The 14,063-nt window shown below is 40.0% G+C and overlaps 1 protein-coding gene across 5 annotated transcripts in view; it reads left to right on the top strand.

The window, feature by feature from the left end:
* The first annotated feature begins 216 nt into the window (after positions 1 to 216).
* Positions 217 to 14,063, top strand: part of TBK1 (TANK binding kinase 1) — a 32,610-nt gene continuing 18,763 nt past the window's right edge. For 3 of the 5 annotated variants that reach the window (XR_012042733.1, XM_072862927.1, XM_072862950.1), the window contains exons 1-7: positions 1,726 to 2,336; positions 6,550 to 6,670; positions 8,479 to 8,619; positions 9,427 to 9,556; positions 10,162 to 10,343; positions 11,182 to 11,342; positions 13,292 to 13,402. Coding sequence is in view for 4 of the 5 variants with exons in the window: in XM_072862927.1 (XP_072719028.1) it covers positions 6,584 to 6,670; positions 8,479 to 8,619; positions 9,427 to 9,556; positions 10,162 to 10,343; positions 11,182 to 11,342; positions 13,292 to 13,402 (812 nt within the window). In the remaining variant the exon portion in view is untranslated. Of the gene's footprint in view, positions 385 to 1,725; positions 2,337 to 3,100; positions 3,539 to 6,549; positions 6,671 to 8,478; positions 8,620 to 9,426; positions 9,557 to 10,161; positions 10,344 to 11,181; positions 11,343 to 13,291; positions 13,403 to 14,063 lie in introns of those variants that run through there. The other 2 variants (XM_072862931.1, XM_072862942.1) reach the window with 2 other exon arrangements.

Genomic DNA, 14,063 nt, shown 5'->3' on the forward strand with positions numbered 1-14,063 from the left:
TCAAAATTTTTAAAAGTCAAATAATTCAGTCAGATGTTTTTCTTGGCAAATATCTACTGTGTTTGATTTCCACTCTCCCCTGTTCTTATCTCATTGTTGCTAGGTTACCCAGAGGGTCCAAAGAAAAAGATTAGAAGAAGATACTGTATTTTGCCTGTTTTAATGCTCTCAGCTCTGGTTGACTATGCTCAGTTTGACTTTTTTTTCTCCAGCATCTTTTTCGAGTTCTGGCGTTCCCAGCTACACGTGTGAGAAGACTGTATGCAACATGCCAGCTTTAGCTGCAATTCCTATAGCCATATTGTTAGGATGAAGAGATGTAATAGTATACAGCTACAGACTGCTGAACTTGTGAACATGAATGAGAATCCACATACAAGAGAGGTGAGGAATACCAAAAGTTATACTAATACATTGAAAAGAAGTGGAAGGAAGCAAAGTAAAAATTTATAGAGTGAAACTGTAATGACACTTCCCTTTTTGGTGTTTGTTTTTCCTATTCTTATATTCTACATACCGTTTTCCTGTGATTCATACTGTGAAACATTTAAAGGCTAGAGAAGATCCTCCTTACATAAGGAACACTGATTATGTTACAAATATACCCTAAAAAAATGGACAATTTGAATCATGCAAACCATATGAATCATCTTCATCGATTGACGTGGGGAAAGCACACAGGCTGGCAACTGCAGTGAGAGCGGTCGGCGGCCAGACCCAGGGGCAGGGTGACATTGGAGCCGAGATACTCTAGGTCTTAAGCAAACAAAGTCCTGGGGAACCTGGTGTGAAGTCAGCACTGACCCTGCTTTGAGCAGGTAGTTGGACCAGACACCTCCCAAAATCCTGTCCAGCCTGCATGAGACTGATTTTAAATGGCCAGTTCCAAAAAGTATCAACGTACTGAGCCAACAGCTTGGTTTTATTCAGAAGTGGAAGCAAGTACACATTTGAGATATAGAGAAAAGTTCACTGGTGTTTTCCTGATTTTGAGAGCACTTTGCTAAAATCTGTATAAATGATCTGATGACTATTTCTGAAGAAGACAAAGCTGACTCATGGGTACCCACCTGATTTAAAAAAAAGGCTTGCAAAGCTGGGTACAGAGGCTAGGGTAGCAGAAATAAACCATGTCAATTCTAAGGAAGCGCTGCAGCATTTTGAAAGACACAAGGACAGAACACAAATGTGGCAGGGAACTATTCCCTCTGTAATGCAGAAGCATTACAAAATAAAGCTCAGATGTCAAGAAACAGGGAATATAAATTAAACATTTATATTAACAGCATAAAATGTATCTAAGTCAATTTATCAGTTTCACTAAGCAGAATTTTGGAACAAGCTTAATGCCCTGTAACAAGTGAACCAGCGGAAATTTGGACTTGTGATAAAGCTTTAGAAAGGTAAGATAATAACAATAACAAAGCCTGTAAGCAGCAGGTTGCTATCTTTTATGTGTCAGTTCCCCAAGAGAATAGGCTTCTAAGATATGGGAAGATGGTAATTCCAAAAGGGAAATGCAGAGGATCAAAAAAAGGCTAGTCTTTGGGGAAAAAAAAAATTCTTTTGACTATTTTCCCACTATAATTATGTTTTAATTACATTATGCATAAATTATAAAGTTATCAATATTTTTCCTTATACAAGCTATACAGACCACTTATCGGAAGAGCAACATTACCGGCCAGACAAAAAAAAAAAAAAAGAGCAAGAGATAAATCAGCAAGGAACTTTGCTTTAAGACATTTAAGTAAACAATAAGCGAGAGCACGAATGTATGAAAAATGTGAATTTTCATACATTTGTCCTGGATATCCCGTGAAAAAGCAGCCAGGGAGGTGAGGCTCACACAGGTAAGCGCAACGCTAACGGTTACCGGGCAGAGGGAAGACCGGCAGCCCTGCCTCAGGCGGGGAGCGAAGAAACCACGACTGAAGCGGTTACGCAGCAAAAAATCCTCACCGGAACCCCTCTGAGCTCGTTTTGAACATCACTCGAGCTAAAATACCCGGAGCGGCCATTTTTAAGGAACACCCTACTTCCACTTCGCGATGTTTGCCAGATGTTTCCCTGTTTCGCGGTCCCTTCGCCTCAGGGGCCGCCGCCGCTCCCTCACCCCCCACAGAGCGGGCGGCGGCGACGCCCACCCCTGTCAGCCGGCGGCCGCCAGCCCGCGCCTCAGCGCCCCGCCGACCACCTCCGGGCGGGCAAGGGCTGGGGGCGGCCAGGAGGTGCCGGCCGCCGAGGCGGTGCTTCTGCCGCCCCGCCTTCCCGGCGCCGCTGCAGGAAGCCGGAAGCGGCCGGGGCGCTGGGCTGGCAGGGCGAGAGGCGGCTCGGTGCGTGGGGCCGGGGCCGGTGGGCAGGGCAGGGCAGGGTGGGTGGAGGCCGCGTTGAACCGCGCTGAGGTGGGCGGCCGCGGCGCCTGGGGAGCTTCTTCCCCTCGCCGCCCCCTACGCGCCGCCGCTGGGGCGAGGTGGTTTCGGTTTCCCGGGGCGGTGGCGGGGCCTTCCCGGGAGCTGCCGACTCCCGAGGAGGGTCGCGGGCGGCAGCGGCGGAGCCCCCCTGAGGCAGCAGCCGGACCGGCTGTGCAGGCCGCGCCGCGGAGCGGCCCCCGCCTGGGGGGGGGCGAGGCGTTGGCCGGCTTGCGGCGTCGGCGGCCTGCCTGGGGCGCGTCCCTTGCCCCGATCTCGATGACTTTTATCCCCGTGAATGTCGGCAGGTCGCAGTTGATGCGACCCGTCAAAACTAGTTTTGTAATTGGAAGGGGCGGGGGGGGGGGGGGGAAGCCAAGCGAAGCATATGTTTGCTAGTGGTTTGTATAAAGCTCTCCTCAGGTAGTGGCATCGCCTTTGTGGTTGTAGAAGTTGTTAAACTTCTACCTCAGGAAGACTGTCCTGTTGTGAAGGTGAGCTCTGGTACTGTGCCCTCCATACCCCACGTTTCTGAGTGTGGGGTTGGCTGGGTCGCTCAGGCGAGCCTGTGGCCCTCCATAGCTTTCCAGGAGCTGCCATCCCTGAGAGAGGCCAAGTTCTCTTCCCCTGTTCCAGACTAGAAACGCTGAGAGCAGTGGTGATGAGCAGCACTGGAGCCAGGCTTACCATTTATTTTGCGGGCCTTTGGGAGCATGTGCTGCTTCGTGTGGGTTCAAGCAGCACCTTGTGTGGCCAAGGGCAGGGTATTTCGATAATTCAGGTGCTAGCTGTTGGACTGGAAACTCCCGGAAGGAGGTTAGGTGAAGAAAGGAGGGGTAGGAAGTAGGAACTTCAGCAGGAGAAACTTCTTTTCTAGGCGTTAAGAGAGGACATACAGCAAAGTATAAAACCTTCATATTTACCAGACTGTATAATGCTAACATAACATTTATTCAGAACCTCAGCACCTTGCCTGTCGGCTTTGGTGGCATATAGAATCTTGCCTGTAGACGGAAAGAGCCTTCACTTTAACTTCATCATCTGTCCCTACTTGCCTGGTGAACTTGTACATTGCAGCTGTTAACAGGGGAAGTACCTGCTTTGTGTGCTTATCCTGCGTGCCTGAGGTAACAGCAAACTTCATCGTATTAATTAGAAGCAGTCAGTACTTCTGCTTCAAAGCATTGAGGGTTTTTAAAAAAATCGCATTAGCAATGCAGTTTTTTTTCTATTACAATCCCCTGTGCTGGCAAATAAAGAAGCAGAAAAATATTCAAAATATTCAAAAAACCCCAAAAAGCAGCCCCCAAACCCTTGAAATGCTAATGAGTCATGGGAGACAATACATGAAACTGCTGGTAGGAGAGATACCTTTAGATATATGTGAAGAACTGATTCATCTAGTATTGGACTTAATGACCATAAGTGAGATGTGAAGAAATAGAAAGTTCAGCATTAAATCTAGTGACAGGACCAATTGTACAGTTAGAGATACATATTTTTTTTACTCTGAAGCTCTTAGTGAATTGATTTAGGAAGATAATAGAAGATAAGAAAAGAAAACTTGACATGCTGAGTGTTTAGCAAAGATCAGTTCTGAATCAGTCTAAGAAAGGAAAGGTATTAAAGGAGGTCTAACATGTTATGTAAGTTATTGAATCAAATTATTATAATTTGAAGATTAAAATTAAAGCTGAATGAGACTTTATGCCTTAAAAGCAAAGACTCTGTCAAAAGAGTCTAGACTTTGTTATTAATATAAAAACACTATTTTGACCAAAAAAGTGTAATAGTGCAACACTAACTTTGGTTTGGTGCTGGGTATGTACCCTGGGATTAATACTGGCATAATTATAGCTGTAGTTTTACGAGTGAGAAAAAACAGACCTTGAGAACCCATTAGTGACTTGCTGGTTTTTTGTTGTTGTTGTTGTTTTTTTTAAATCCATTGAATGATATTCAAGCTCATCTGTCACAGACTTGTCCTTTTGTTTTCTTTTCACCCATTGACCTTCATGCAAATTTAATTAGAAAGTAAAGGACAAGAGCTGATCTCATACTACCTCATCTTTATCACTTCAGTCAACATAATAATTCAGTCTCTAATAGGCTGCTAAAATTTTTAGTATTTGAATAGACATCGGTGAAGAAACTCTGTGTTTACTTGATCCTTCTGCACACTTTCTGTCTGCTTAGGAAGGATTCATAATGTTTCTGTGTCTTGGTACGAGTCTGATGAATGTTGCTTTAAAATAAATGACAAAATACATGTTTACTGGTAATGTGCCAGCTGGCTTGTTACAAGCAGGGTTTTAATTATGAGGAAATTTTTAATTCAGAGATTTTACAAATGGTTTACAGAGTGGGCTATGCATTATTTCCTTGCAGACCTCTTCCTTACCTTCTGTGTCTGCATCATAGATAGCTCTTTGGCATCTACAGTAATTGCCAGATGGGAAAAGTTATCTTATCCTACTATTGCAAATTGTCTTGTCAGAGTTAACTGAGAATTCTAAGGGTTTGGGGTGTGGTATTGGTTTTTTTGATTCAGATTTGAGATAAAACCTTTCTTCCCTTTTCTAGGCATTAAGAACTTTACCTAGATTTTTTAAATGGTGTTGCTGCATGACTCTGAATTTAGTTTAGAGTAATGTCAGGTCTTTGCATTGTGTTGTTGCATTCTGTATGCTACATGTCCTTGCCTGGATGTTTTGGGACAGCTTTGCAATAAACTCTACATCTTACATGAGCGAATAGCTAAATGAAAGTATAAAATCTGCAGTCGCTACACATAGAGAAATGTGTTCAAAGTCATGAGAAAATTTCTGTCTCTTTGCGGCATGGCATGGGCATGATCAGGAACAGTGCAGAGGTGGGTGCTTCGGCTGGCTGCTGGAACGCCACGGGCGAAAGGTGCTGCGGTGGCTGGCGTGCAGCTTCCTCCACTCTCCTGCCGTGCACGGTGTGAGGCTTCTGGTGGTGTCATCTCATCTTGTGCACCAGGGAGCTCTCAAAAAGCGCTAGCCACCTTCTCGTAATAAACATGCACAGGAAATTCGGTCATAAGCTCTTCTTCCAGTAGTTACAGGAAAGGCTTTTTTGTTTCTTCTGAGTATCAGCTGTTTCTTGTCAGTTAACACAGACAGATGGAGGGTCCCCTGCCAGGCTGTGAGGAAAGGCTGCTGCTGTAGGATATTCCCCTGGTCCAGTTGCCGTTTTGCTCTTAAGATTCTTTAGATCCAGGAAGCTACATCTTTGATCTTAGAGCCTTTCGCAAGATTTAATGGCAAAATCAGTGCTTTAATTAAACCAAAAGGGTAAGGGTATTCAGCTGCAGCTCCTGTTGTTTTGGCAAGGGGGGAAATCTGGCAGGTCTGATGGGTTTTTTAATTGTTTTAATTTAATCAATCTTTTTTTTTTCCTCTTTCTTTTGAATCTGTGAAGACCTGAGTGTCTGACTTTACATTTCAGGAACGGTGAGGAAGCCAGGCTGTCTCCCTAGAAATGATGTGACATACCAAATGTGAAATTTTGGAAATGAGAGAAATGTCCCTTAATTTCTTTCAGTATTAATTGATGGTTCTAGCAAGTAGCTGAAAATACTTGTGTTAATTGTGACTTTTATCTAGCTCGTGTAAAAATAGCTTTTTGTAAGTTGTTAGTCCAGTTCCTTTACAGTTGTGCTGAAGTGCAACTTCCAGAGCCAAAGTGATCTAAAAGATCTGTATACATATCTGCCATCATCTCTGATGTCTATTCTTTGGCATATATATTGAATAATGAAATTTGATTACAGGACTTGCTTATTTTCAAAAGACCTTGCGCACATGTTTTTGACTCTTTCCTATAGTTTTTGTTACTGCTTTCACTTTTCCAGTTGATTTTTCAAACAAAAGTTTGGAGACTAAAGACGTCAAATGGAGAGAGGTGTTGTGTCTATGGCATTACTTTTGATTGTTGAGCTTGTTTTTGTTTCTTTGTTTCACCTCTTCTTCCTCTACTTGGTTGTTCTTAATTATTTCTATATGTCTTCGGAGTTGTGGTTGGGTTTGTGTTTTTTTTCCTTCTAATTAGAATAAGTCCCTTTCTTCTATTTTACTAAATTACAATTCAATATATTTAACCTTTTGTTTTTAAGGTGAAAAAGAAAACTGTCTAATCAAAGAGTAAAGATGCAGAGCACTTCGAATTACCTCTGGCTGTTGTCTGACATTCTAGGACAGGGAGCTACTGCAAATGTTTTCCGGGGACGACATAAGGTTTGTGAGGAATTACTAATCTGAGTAACATGTAAAACTGAAATTTTTTCATATGTGAGTAGCATCATGAAATCAGCGAAAAACCATTCAAGCTTTCGGCCTAAAACAAATACATCTTTGTAACTATTCATACTTAGTTTTTAGTTTTTAATATTCATCCATCGATTTAGAGTTCTATACAGCTATTACTGAGGATTTGTTTTTAATATTGTATTATTTGTCCTTGTAAAATATGAATTGTTACTAATTCTTCATTCCTCCATTCTTCAGTTTTATGGAAAAAATACTCCTTGCTTAAGAATTTAAATAGGAATAAAAGTCTTATCAGTTTTTATTACGTGATGTTATTTTTGTCGTTGTTAAATTCTCTTTTCACAGTTTCTCCCTGTTCTTTTAAAGCCCATCTTTTGTGATTTTTATGATTTTGTACCATAAGTTAAGTATTCTTAACATATTATCGAATTGGATGAAGTTGCTGTTAGTCTTTATCCATAAGTCAATGCTTCATACATGTCTAGGACACCATCTTCTTGGTGACGTGCCTTCAGTAATCAGTACAAAGTAGTACATCTTTGAGCAGTTTTGACATGTAAATGATATACTGATGTCTATGTTGTAAACTGAGTGAGAGGCTGAAATGACCTTACTTGTGTAGGTCATTCTATTGCTATGAATTTCACGGTACGTCTCACAAAATGAAGATAAGCCTAGTGACAGGCATAGTAATGACAGTCTGTATGAAATCAATATGAAGTTATATATAAGCTACAGTGTTTTCTCTGTTTGACATTTAACTGTGAAGCAACACTGAGCAATAATTTAGTGGTAAATGTGCTTCTCTGGATAAGTGAATTTCAACACAGAATGATTCCCCTGTAAAGCTTATGGTTTCATGGTTGCACCTCTCATCGCCCTCACTAGTCTGAGCACATGACCTGCAGCTTGTTGTCAATGGGAGAAAACTTTTACCTGGGCACCAGTAGTGCACGTCAGTGTGCTGTACAACACACCTAGTCTAAGCACAGGAAGACTTTGTCCTTAGAAAGAATCTGTTGCACACAAGACTGCTAATGTAAGCTTATTGCTAGAGTGAGTGCAGGGAGGTACTTTGCCCTAAGAGAGACAGGAGTTGCACTCTCAGCTGGTGCTGTGAGTACCTGAGGATGTTGGGGCTTAGTCCCACTTGAGAACTTAAGTCTCTGATTAAGCTCATGACTGTGCTCCTGTCACTTATTATGTGGGTTTGAATTGCTTCAGGATTTTGCTTAAGTGGTATGTAGTGCTTGATGCTGCCTTCTTTAAAAAACAAAATACCGCTTTATCGATATAAACAGAACAATAAAGACAGAGAGAGCAACGTTCAGCTTCCGAAAATTGTCTCTTAACTTAAGCAAGCCAGGATTCTCAACTGTAGTATGTGCATGTCTCACTGATTTGTGCAAGTGGCTTACCTCTTGCTGAAAAATTATTTTTCAGCTAAGTTTATGGGTCATTCTTAAATGTATAGCCTTTCTTATGCTAACTATTCTTTTTTTAAAAGCACTTAGATTTTGTGGGCTAACATTGAGTTTCCGTTCTGCCAGTCTGTTTACTGCTAGTCTATATTAAACTAAACCGATATATACATAATTTTTTTTAGTAGAATCTTAATTTCCACCTTAACACAAAATACTATTTTGAACTATTTCTAATCTAGGTATGCTCATATGCATAACAGAAGATCTCAAAATGCTTGGATAATGGGTATGTGTACATCTACAGTCTTATGCTTCTGTTTGATTAGTAATTTGTTTATTTGTTTTGAACAGAAAACTGGGGATTTATATGCTGTCAAAGTGTTTAATAGTATAAGTTTCCTTCGTCCTGTGGATGTTCAGATGCGAGAGTTTGAAGTATTGAAGAAACTAAATCATAAGAACATTGTCAAATTGTTTGCCATCGAAGAAGAGGTAACAAATTGTTGTAGTTGTGATCTGAGATGCATGGTAGTAACCACAGTAACTGTCTTTTTGCTTTATACTTACTATAGAGGATGAAGTTACTTTTTAAAAGAATGGTGACATATATGATGATATAAATACTCTGACCCAACCACCACTGTTTTTTTTTTCCTTTTTTGGTGGTGGTGGTGTTGAAAGAATATGCTTGCTTTCAGTGTTTAGGCACAGGTTATGATTCTTCAAAGCCATCTCGAGAAGCCACTGTCCCAAGCTTTATCTTGAATTAGGATTTTTAAGCTATCTACATGTATGAATATTTAGTACATACTGATAGTTGGAGGTGTTTCAATAATCCTGACAATTTTATGCTTTCGCTTTGCAACCAACTAAAATAATGACATGGGACATGTAGAACTGTATGTTAGTATGAATTGCAGTAGTTATGCTGAAACTGAGACTGATCAGTTGAAATGACCCAGATGCTGAGATTAATAAAGAGGAAAGGACAATTGCTGCTCTCAGCTCTTCTGTGCTGTAGTTTCTCATTTGTCCACCTATCAGTACTGCTTGCAGCCCTCTAAGTGCCTAGAACTTGAGGCTTTCTTAATTCCCCCCTGCTCCCCCAAGTTAGAATATGTGAAACAATATAAAAATTCACTGGCACTTCCTTTGAAGAAGATCACCAGAATGGGATTTATGATCTAGCTACAGATTTTCTTTTTCTTTTTTTTTAAAAGTAAGATTCTGTGGTTATAAGTAATTTCTGACACTGTTTTCACAATAGTCACAGACTTATCTTTTTAAATTTTTTTCCAGACAACGACTAGACACAAAGTACTAGTTATGGAATTTTGTCCATGTGGGAGTTTGTATACAGTTTTAGAGGAGCCGTCTAATGCCTTTGGTTTGCCAGAGTCTGAGTTCTTAATTGTTTTGAGAGATGTGGGTATGTAGACTTTGCTTTTTAGTCTAATTTGTTGACTGAAATGAACTCATACTTGTTTTGTTAACTTGAAACAGCAAGAGATGAGGAATTCAAATGACTGTCAACTAATTGAACAAATTAGTATGGTCATATGGAGTCACATCTTTTATTTATGTCTATATTGGTATAGATACCTGCATTGAGAAGCCACTTCCGTTTAAAGCATTGCTATAATTCTTTTTGTTTGTTTGTTTCAAGATTATTTGTCACATGTTGGACTGATTCCTAGTGATAATTAATCTCGGACGAGTAAATTAGAAAAATAATGAGGTTTACCTGTGTCTGCCTGTTATAAAATTTTCCTCCATTACTTTATGGGAAAGATGTTGCTGCAAGCAAGAAATACTGTAATTTAGCTGTTGGAAAGAAAAAAAGGCAAAAATGCTCAGAATATTCTCTCATCCTGGTCTTTTTGTTAATTGAGTGTCCCTTCTCATTCCCATTTCCCAATGAGAAGGTAAACACATATGTCTTCTTAGCCTCGGTTACAATTCAATGCCTGTGCAGTCTGTGTCAAGATGTATACATTCATTCTGTTGTTTTGTTTGGTTTTTTTTTTATTGAAGCGGCTGGGATGAATCATCTCCGGGAGAATGGAATAGTGCACCGTGACATCAAACCAGGCAATATAATGCGTGTTATAGGTGAAGATGGTCAGTCTGTTTACAAACTCACAGACTTTGGTGCTGCAAGAGAACTTGAAGATGATGAACAATTTGTTTCTCTCTATGGCACAGAAGAGTATTTAGTAAGCCCATATGATTTCACTTTCTGTTGAAGAAATGTTTGAAGCCCAGGGCCCTTTGTGATGAGAGTTGAATAGGTGAAGGTCGGACTGTTGGGAATTAGTGTTTAAATCTTTGTATTATAATTGTTTTTATAACTTTCCACCTTTTTCACCTTAGGTCCTGTCAATTCTTCTGCACATCTGAGCACAGTAGCATTTAAATAATTTCCAGGTTCAACTTCTGTTGCCTTGTGTGAAAGGAAGAACAACAGTGTTTTAGTTATGAATGCTTTTGCCTTTATTTCTGTAGGTATTTTTCAGTTTTTATTTGAGCTACTTGGATGATGCTAGGTGTAGTTAAGATTCACTTGACATCTTAGTTAACCAAAGAGAAGAAGGCAGAGAAGCATCAATACAAGCATCTTGGGCATAATTTTCTTCCTCCCATGTTTTCCCACATGTAGTATCGTAACTGATATTCTCCTCTGCTATGGATCTTTTTGCAATTTGGTTTCTGTTGTTTCAAAATCATCTGGAGGAATACAGGTTTCTCCTCTTCTTTAGTGGTGTTTTATTCTAGTAGTCAATCTTTAGTTAAATTTAAAAATATTGTTTAAAAATATTTTTTGCAAACCTTTCATAAAAGTGGCTATCATACCTAGGAACTTTTGTGATATTCTGTCACAATAACTTAAGCAAATTCTATGATAACAAGATAACTTTGCTTTTTGATTAAAGAGCTGAAAGTTTAGAATGACAAATTATCTTGCTGTGAAATGATAGATTGGGTTTTTGTTCTTTATATTGTTCATAAAGCAATTCTAACTTCTTTTTTTCTGTTTTTTTTTTTTCTCTTTAGCATCCTGATATGTATGAGCGAGCAGTTTTGAGGAAAGAGCATCAGAAAAAATACGGAGCAACAGTTGATCTGTGGAGCATAGGGGTGACCTTCTACCATGCTGCAACAGGGAGTTTGCCTTTCCGACCTTTTGAAGGACCTCGTAGAAACAAGGAAGTGATGTAGGTAATTTAGAAGGAGGATTTTATCTGTTTGTAAATTAAGTCAGTCCATGAAATGCTTTTTATCAACAAATCCTACACACATATAGTAAACATTAAAATAGTGAAAATATTTAAGGAAAAATGTTCTTTAACTTTGTTGTGGTTTAACCCCAGTAGGCAGCTGAGCACCACACAGCTGTTCGCCCACTCCCCCGCAGTGGGATGGGGAAGAGAATTGGAAGGATAAAAGCACAAAAACTCGTGGGTTGAGATAAAGACAGTTTAGTAAGTAAAAAAACCAACCAAACAAACAAAAAACCCCAACAACCCCCCCCCACCCCTAAACCCAAAGGAAAACAAACCCAAGAAAAACAGGTGATGCAAAAAAAACCCCAATTACTCACCACCACCCAACTGATGCCTGGTCAGTCCCTGACCAACTGCCGCCTTGGCAAATTCCGCCCCCCAGCTTTTATTGCTGAGCATGATGTCATGTGGTATGGAATATCCCTTGGGGTCAGCTGTCCTGGCTGTGTCTCCTTCCAGCTTCTTGCCTGTCCCCAGCCTACTCGCCGGTGGGGCAGTGTGAGAAGTAGAAAAGGCCTTGATGCTGTGTAAGCACTGCTCAGCAATGGCTAAAACATCCCTGTGTTATCAACACTGTTTTGGTCACAAATCCAAAACACAGCACCATATGAGCTACTGTGAAGAAAATTAACTCTATCCCAGCCAAAACCAGTACAAACATTCTGCCTCAACAAGGATTTTACTGTGTGGTGCCTTAAGGCCTAAATTAAGCATCAGAGCTCCCCCAAAATACTGATGTTTTTCCACACATCTTTCCTTCACCATGGCACTAGGCTGGTCTGTTGCGGTGTGGTGTATATAACTTGGATATTCAGGCAAAATTATGGTATTCTGAAATGGGTTTTCAGTGCTGCAAAGTTTTGTTGTCCTTTAAATGACTGTCTTCCCAGGCAGTCTTGAAATGCATGCACTACCCATGAGACTAACATTTTTTGAGTAGCATAGTTGTGGACTGTGGCTGAAGATAAGAGGGGTGGCTCTTGAACGGGAAACAAGTTGTGTCTATGACGTGCTGGTTGGAATTGATTCCTGTTTCATCTTAGTCTAGTTCTATTTTGTTGTTCTGTGTGTTGCATTTAAAAAATAAAGCAAGGTGGTACTTGGGAACTCTAATAGGCCAATAACATTGCTGTTCTGGTACTCCTTGCAAAGTTGACTCCAGTTTCCTTAGTTTAAGTAATGGCCCATCCTGTGATTATCCCACAGGCATTCTTGTTGTTGTATCTGCCTGAGAGATAATCAAGGAACATATGTTTTGTATGTACCTCGTCCTCCAAAAAGAGAAAGCACAACTGAAATTTCCTGTTGCAAAAAGCCTATTGCTCCTGATTCGTTTCATGAGAAATTTGAGAAATACTAGGCTTCAGTACAAAGTTAGACAATGCCAAATTGTATCCAAATTGCTAAATGTTTCCAATGTGAAGTGATTTCTCAAAGCCCGCCTCCTGTTCCTTCTTTATCCCCAAGTGACTTTGTGGTGGCTAAATGTCATCTCTTGCCATGGAACATGATAGAAGTTAGTCGTGTAAATGCCTAAATTGAAGTGCCTTGGAAATCTGACTTTGATTAACATTTGTGAAAAAACTTCAGCTTCCTTTAGTGATGCCTGAAATATCTCCTAAATTTTTCCCAAACCTGAGGTAGACAAAGTTGCTTCTCCCACATATCCCAAAGCGTTTCCTTTTCATAGTTTACTATTTTAGCACCGCTCTCTGTCAGCTTCCAAGTGAAGCTTCCTAATTGTTGCACCACCTACAAATTTAGGCCAACCTGTTGTTTAGATTTATATTATTGATACCCCTTTGAGGATTAGTTACTAGACCTATGTATGTATAAGAGGTAGTAGTTGAAGTCTCTATTATTTTTATAATGTATTGCAGGTATAAAATAATCGCTGGAAAGCCTTCTGGTGCTATTTCTGGAATACAGAAAGCAGAAAATGGACCAATTGAGTGGAGCTGGGAGATGCCTGTTTCTTGTAGTCTTTCAAAGTAAGTTTGAACTTACCGCAAAATGTTTCAATGCTACTTGATTGGGCTTTTCCAGTTATGCTCTCAGGATTGGGTCTTTGGAACAGCGATCTGACTGTTGCAGCTGTTTTCTTTGAACTCTTCTGTAGATCAGTACAGTCTACTATTAGGTTATGAAGTGTTTTTTCTTCCCATCTGTCCAAATAGTTTTATGACTGCTAATTTACAAATGAGCACCTGCGAATCTGAAGTGGTATGAGTAGAAGAAAGATTATTACTATGTTTTTCTCCATCCTCAGGAAAGAGTATGAAGATTTAATAGACTTTGAATTGATGGCCCCCCCTTTCTTGCAAGAATGTGACTTCAGACATTACAAAGATTAGGCTGTAGGAAAGAAATGATAAGAAAAGACAGTTCAGAAACTTGCATTTTTGCCAGAAAAAAATTCACATCACCACATTTTAACATATTCTCATAGTATCTTTTAAATTTTTTTATGATCATATTTTTGCTTCATATGTCATAATACTCAGTAGGAAGAGCCATGGAAGATCTAATCTCAATATGATCTTAAAAACACCTCCCATAACCCATTTACCTATTTATCTTCCTGAGATGTCTTCAGTACTTTAAAGTTACTACTCTTTCATGGTAAAGGGAGAAAGAAATTGTTCTGTGAAC

This window comes from Ciconia boyciana, chromosome 1 (genome assembly GCF_034638445.1).
Source record: "Ciconia boyciana chromosome 1, ASM3463844v1, whole genome shotgun sequence".
Lineage (NCBI taxonomy): Eukaryota > Metazoa > Chordata > Aves > Ciconiiformes > Ciconiidae > Ciconia > Ciconia boyciana.